The sequence below is a fragment of the Lampetra fluviatilis genome, chromosome 43 (assembly GCF_964198595.1).
Source record: "Lampetra fluviatilis chromosome 43, kcLamFluv1.1, whole genome shotgun sequence".
Taxonomy (NCBI): domain Eukaryota; kingdom Metazoa; phylum Chordata; class Hyperoartia; order Petromyzontiformes; family Petromyzontidae; genus Lampetra; species Lampetra fluviatilis.
The window spans coordinates 7,369,178-7,375,933 of NC_136317.1; the positions used below are offsets into that span (position 1 = coordinate 7,369,178).

A 6,756-nucleotide genomic window follows, 5' to 3' on the forward strand; every position below is an offset into this window, starting at 1 on the left:
AGTTCAACACGGATACGAGTAGAAAGAGCTAGTAATACAGAATTAAGAATTATACTTAAAACATTATTTGGTTCTTTCGGTTAAGTCACGTCTAAAGATAAAATAATAAATTAAATAATAGCATATTACGACGTTTCGATTGCAACACAAGCAATCATCAGGCATAAAAGAAATAGCAACAAAAATTTAACTAGAAAACTATAGACAAACATACAAGCAGACAGACATCACAAGGACACACAGAGAGAGAACACATATCGGCACAAAGAGAGAGGTCGTTTCTGTGACCGAAAGAACCAAAGAATAATTCCTGCAGTCACGAAAGCTCCAAAATGAAGATTGAACCACTTCTACGGGGAAGTTTTAAGCTTATCTTTTTCTCTCTCTCTGGCTATTTGTTCTCTCTACCTGTGTCCTCTCTTTGGAATTTTCACACTTAAATTCTAACTTAGCAATCTTTGAAATACGTAATCAACCGGGCTATGCGTTAATTGTGTGTTGACCGACTCTCTGTGTTGCATTACATTATATTTCGATATTTTACTAGGTTATTTAAGTTTAGTGTGTCTTTCTCCTGATTTTCAAGCTTGCGTTGCCGTGCCGCGTCGTCATCTGACTTGCAGCAGCATCACGTTGCCGTCCACTCATTGATATGCTAATTTTTTCTCTGCCCCCTCCCTCTCTCCGCCCCCGCCCCCCTCTCTATATTTAAGGCACCGTCACAGAAACGACCTCTCTCTTTGTGCCGATATGTGTTCTCTCTCTGTGTCCTTGTGATGTCTGTCTGCTTGTATGTTTGTCTATAGTTTTCTAGTAACATTTTTGTTGCTATTTCTTTTATGCCTGATGATTGCTTGTGTTGCAATCGAAACGTCCTAATATGCTATTATTTAATTTATTATTTTATCTTTAGACGTGACTTAACCGAAAGAACCAAAGAATAATTCCTGCAGTCACGAAAGCTCCAAAATGAAGATACTTAAAACACTTGTAACTGTTCTACTCTTCAACGCAAAGTTAAATTACATCACTATCAACATTTTCCCTTCTACTAAAAATGATTGAAAATAATCTTGACATTGTATCATGTAAATAAACTTTCATCAAACTTAAAAATTCAAAAGCAACTCAATATGCATACAACATATTAAAGGAGCACCCCACGGTTTTATTTTTTTGCTACAAATGTTAAGTGATATTCTGATCGGTTGGTGACGGCTGCACATTTTTTATTTTATTTAAACTTTTTAATGCACTTTAAAACAAAACCGTTGGTTTTAAAAAAATATTTAAGGAGTTTATCACCAAATTTGGTTTTCCAAAAACCACTCCGTTTATTTAACCACCTTTCACTGTTGAGTTCGCTCCGCTTTCAATAACTCGCCAGCTTTCGTAAACATTGTGATGTTTAACAGCTGTGTGCCTCGAGCAGAGATCTCCAGGTGCATAGCGACCTTAGGCGTGCAATTTTCAATTTGTTTACCACGAGCTCCGCTTTGGGGGCTTTCACTGCCGATTCTCGCGTTTTCACATCAATTCCCATCGCACGTTAACTTGGATCACCAACTACAAAAGGCGGTTACTCCCCGTAATCCCTTTGTTTCCACCAACATTTTGGGAAACATTCTAATACCGGTGAATAACTTTGGTTAAAGTAAGATTGCCCTCAAATATCAATGGCGTCTATCTGCACATCGTCAGCTTAGCCTCTAGCCCGGAGGTTGAAGAAGCTCTTTAATTTACACCGAGTTTTCTCAGTATGCAAGGACTGTGACAAGGTTACGTCGCAGTTACTTTCCAAGAAATTACATGTGTGCTCGTTGAGGCTAAACCGGAAGAAAACCTTCCTTCCAAATCACTCGTCAGGCGCGAGATTGGAAACTTTAATATTCCACCATTTTCTTTCCAAGATCCCATACATTTTGAACGGAAAAGGAAGTGGTACCCCTACTTGTACAGAATAAAATACATTCCAGTGATGTACCCGTTTTCAGAGCGCTAATAGCTGGGTGTAAAGTGCCACCCATCACGGACCTGTCTTGAAACAGAACAAAGGCCGATTTCGCCAAACATCTGTGAGGATAATGCCATTCTCGTTGCTCTTTTTGGGGCCAATAAACCTAGGGCGTTCCATTAACCAAACTTGCATCACGAGCAGAGCCATCCACAACCACAGCTCGCCGATTTCCAACGTCACGCGCATGATTTACCAAGACCAGGATCAACCAGTTTGCCAGCGATTTTATTCATATTTTAAAAGGCATTTATTTTGGCGTATCAGCAACAATGGGCGCGCCACAGGGCCCCTTGGTGAGAAACACACGCTCATGGAACGGGGCATGGCCGGCCACGAAAATCTGCGTCCACGTGGCCATGAACGCTTGGAAGTCCACGCTGGCGCCTTGGTTCTCGTGAAGATCCCCCATGATCTTGCGCACTTCATCCGGGTCGCAGGCGTCCTGCAGTCGTGACAGCATGGAACAGTTTGTTACAGGCAATGCACCAATAACTCTGCTCAGTGCTGTAGGAGCAGCAATCAACCTGTTATGGTGGCCATTAAAAGCCCAATCGACCCCTAGCAGTGGCTACGCGCGCTCAGACGTTCGAGCCGTGGACCCGAGCGCTGGCTCGAGGCCGTGGGGCTCCAGGCCGTAGGGCTCTAGCAGTGTGCGAGCCGAGAGTCTGTGCGAAGAGACGCAGTCGGTGACGCACACTGCTCGAGAAACGCGTGCCCGGTGTTGGCGCAGGAAACCCACCGCCAGGTAGGGCCGCATGTGCTTCACGAGCAGATTCTGCAGCGCGTGCTTCCTCATGGAGACGCTGCCCGCGCCTCCTTCACAGCTGGCGCAGAACTCGCGCACAAAGATGTCCATGACAGCGCTCAGATCCTCCAGGGCGGCGGCAGATGAAGGCATCACGAGATTCTTTAAAATGATAACGTACATTTCATTACAAAAAAAAAAAAATCACCCGCATATCACATTTAGACTTGGAGAGAATCTATTCAAGGCCAGCACACCACCCGAGGTGGTTGGCCAGCACTACCCCCTCCACCTTTGTTTGCCAAGTAGTGAAGTTTACAACCACACCGTCTTGATTTGGCGGCCAAGTCGACCAAAGGACAGCCCAGGACTGGTTACTCTGCGGGCGATGGCGGCGTATCAAACTCGGGTCACCAGATTCATGATCCCAGTACGCCAACCGCTACACTACCGCTCATTACACACGCGTATACAATCTACACGGGTCAACTCCGAGCAACAACCTTACACAGAATATGAATATTTCTTTCAGGAGACAGCCGCGAGACTAAGTGGCTTAACAAATCAGGACCCAGACTTGAGCAGCTGCCTCCATCTCGATCCAACGCAAAAAATCCACGGAGGTCGAACTCTACGAGGTCCCTCCGCATTCAAGACGCCAAAAGCCAAGCACTTACCGCGATGTAAAAGCGTATTGAACAGAGACGATGATAAACCACGGAATCCAAATCGCTTCTCGCGCGGCGGTTTAAATCCTCACCTGTGCTGATGATGTCACCAATTACCGCCTTCACCTGTGCTGAAGACGTCACTCATCATTGTGTGCACCTGTGCTGTGTGATGTTAATAATCATTGTAGCGACCTGTTTTATTGACGTCACATGACTCATCGAGTCTCCGTGTGCGAATCTGACCAATCCCGTGCATCCGCTCATTCAGACGAATCCCTTGGGCGTGCGGGGTAATGGTGATAATGGCAGCAGTGACGATGATGATGACGAGAAGGAGGTTGGCTGGAATGAAGCTAGTTGTAATCACTGGCGAAACGTCAAACTCAGATTGTAAATGTTGTGGCTTGGCTCTTCAACACACCGGTGTGCTGTACTAGTGACGAATTGGCACGTTCTCTTCACGTGACAACCCTTACTAGTTGGCTGTGTCGGATGGTGACGGGTTTAAACGACACATTTATATATTTACGCGATCTAACCCCACAAAACTATATTATGGAGGTTGGCTGAGTTCGTCTTTCTCTGTGATGTTCACTATTGTCATTAAGACGCCACTCACTGTTATTTTGCCGGGAAACTGAGATCACAAATCAAATGCGAGTCACAATAGCTTTACAATGTTTAATCTACTTGAGCCGATTGAGGCGACAAATAACTCATTCAACTTCTTGGTTCTTTCGGTAAAGTCACGTAGATATATAGTCAGTCACGAAAGCTTTAAATCGAAATTTAACTCATTCAACATTTATTTTAGTGCAATATAGTTTGGATTTCTCGTGACGAAGTTGTTATGGTCAGATTGCGATTTGATTTATTCAGTACTTTAATTGTTATTTCTTGCCATTTCGGTGATCCAGGTCACTTGCAAATGAGAGTTTATCCTGGTCTCTTGGAGTTTTCATCTGAATTTGTTAAATAAAATACATTTCATTTTTCTAATGTTTTGATTCGTGCTCTGTTGATTGACCATACTTCCCCACTGTGGAAAGTCGATGTTGGTGAATGTGATGAGGGGCAGGGGAGGCAGGATCCTTTCAGTTGTCGCGTCATATCCCTACAATACGAACACAGATCTCGCCCTCCCTAGCCCATTTCATGGACACCACACTGGGATTGGCGCTGAGCGGCTACACTTTGAGTGGAAATGGAGCGGCGCTCTGAGCAGTGGAGCCAATGGAGCTGCGGGGAACCATCGCAACCTGAGCGCGGTTTCTCTGTGTTCCGCCTTCAGCAGCAACATTTCTGAAACCATCCTGAGGTCCGACTCCGGGGGAACCCACGTGCCAGATCCACATTACCCAACGCACTTCTCCTTTGGCGTAATCACTCATCACCAACATCATCAATCATCAGCCCAGCGTAATGTAAAAGTCGCGTGCATTACAGCTGCTGCTGGCACGATTTCGTGTGTCCCTATCTCTTAATATTGCCCCATAGACTTCCTATGGGAACCAGTTTCTGATCCCTTCACATTGGCATGTAGACTTTGTATAGGAACCGGTTCTTTATATATTAAAATTGGCCAATATAAAAAAGATAAGGAACCGGTTTCCCATCGCTTAACATGCCCCGTAGGCTTTCATAGGCTTGTCCTCTGGATACGACACAGTCTGGTGCCAAGGACTCCTGTTTACACTCGCCAACACCATCAAGTGTGAAAAAAATAGTTTTCCACATCAAATAGTTTTGATGTGGTCTCCTTATTCACCAAAGTTCCTGTACCTGACACCATCGCAGTCATTGAAGACTTGGTTCATCTGATTCAACACAGTGCATAAAATCCATGATCTGGTCCCGTCTGTAAAAGATGTGATTCCAGACATACAGTACCCTGGCATCTACAAACTAAGTTGCCTCTGTGGTAGCAGTTACATTGTAGAAACCAAACGACATGTCTCGGACTGCATCCGTGAACACAAAGCAGTCCTAAAACACGGTAGGGCCAACACCTTAGCCGTGGCAGACCACTGTTATAATTCAGTGGGCTCACATGACATTGACTTCTCCAAGACAGAGGTTATCTGCAAGCCATTTGGCTAACATGAGAGATTCGTTCATGAGGCTATCCACATATACAAACACAGAGACAATTTCAACCGAGAAGATGGTTTCTGGCTTAGCAATCATTGGAAGGATGTGATAAACCATTTCGGGTCTTAATTGATTGTGTTCACGCTTACGGTGACTTTCAGACCACATTCCATTCTCCTTCTCTCCCCCTCCTCTGTTCCGAGCATAGATGGACTCGTCCGTCTGAACAACCGCCAGTTGCTGTCCGTGGTGCTAACGTTAAGAAAAAAACGCCACTTTTTTCAATTTTGTTTTGCTGTGGATTTCACACCTGATGATGATTGCTTGTGTTGCAATCGAAACGTCGTGAGAATTTGATTGTTTTATTTTTATTTTATTATTTCCCTTCTACGTGACTTTACAGAAAGAACCAAGAATATGAATCCCTGCAGTCACGAAAGCTTTAAATCGAAATCTAGGGATTGTATAAAAGGCCCCGTTCTGCAATCCCATAACGAATTCGAAGGGGAAAAGACCAGAAATGCCTGAAAAATGGGGAAAACGCAGATAATTTATTCCATACACACCTGTGGTGACATAAATACATATGTAGTGAGTCCAACTGAGTTACAGACGTTATCTTGGGAGCAACACTATTTATTCCGCAACTGAACACAACATAACACAATCTACACTCGGGTCTCGAATGCCCATCTAACCACGCTATGGCAGAACTAGACACGGTTTCCTATCCCCACCCGGACCACAAGCTGGGTCCCAGACCGCGTGGCTCGAGGCTTCTTCTCCCCGGCGTGGATCTTCTTCACACCAACACGTGAAGAAAGCCTAGTATGAAATTATAATATAAAGTTCACCATTGATCTGCAAATCTTGACGAGCAAATTTTACTTATCAAAAGTGAAAACGTAACATAAGTAATAAGTATTTGCAGCAATTGAAACGCACATGTCGACTTGATTATGATAGGAAAATTAAAAAAATGCATAAATAGCTAAAATAGTTACCATTAAAAATGCGTGACATTTTTTGTTGTAATTGCTTGAAAGGAGGCAATTAATTTATGGATTAATGCGAATTTTCATACAGACATGTATTGTCACCGGATCCGAGTACGTGTGCAAAATTTGGAATTGATTGGACAACAGGAAGTAGACCAACGTTTGATTACAAGATTTGACCACGACAAAACACAAGTGAAGTTAAATGTAACCGTTGACATAAAACCGTTGAAA

General features: G+C 43.9%; 1 protein-coding gene across 1 annotated transcript; it reads right to left on the reverse strand.

Moving 5' to 3' along the window:
- Positions 1-2,198: 2,198 nt before the first annotated feature.
- On the reverse strand, positions 2,199-3,482 carry LOC144946946 (uncharacterized). The gene is made up of 3 exons (XM_078876013.1): positions 3,440-3,482; positions 2,757-2,924; positions 2,199-2,459 (listed from the first exon to the last, which is right to left on the reverse strand). The coding sequence occupies exons 2-3, from the start codon at positions 2,913-2,915 to the stop codon at positions 2,265-2,267; spliced, it is 354 nt and encodes a 117-aa protein (XP_078732139.1). The 5' UTR covers positions 2,916-2,924; positions 3,440-3,482; the 3' UTR covers positions 2,199-2,264.
- Positions 3,483-6,756: the final 3,274 nt, after the last annotated feature.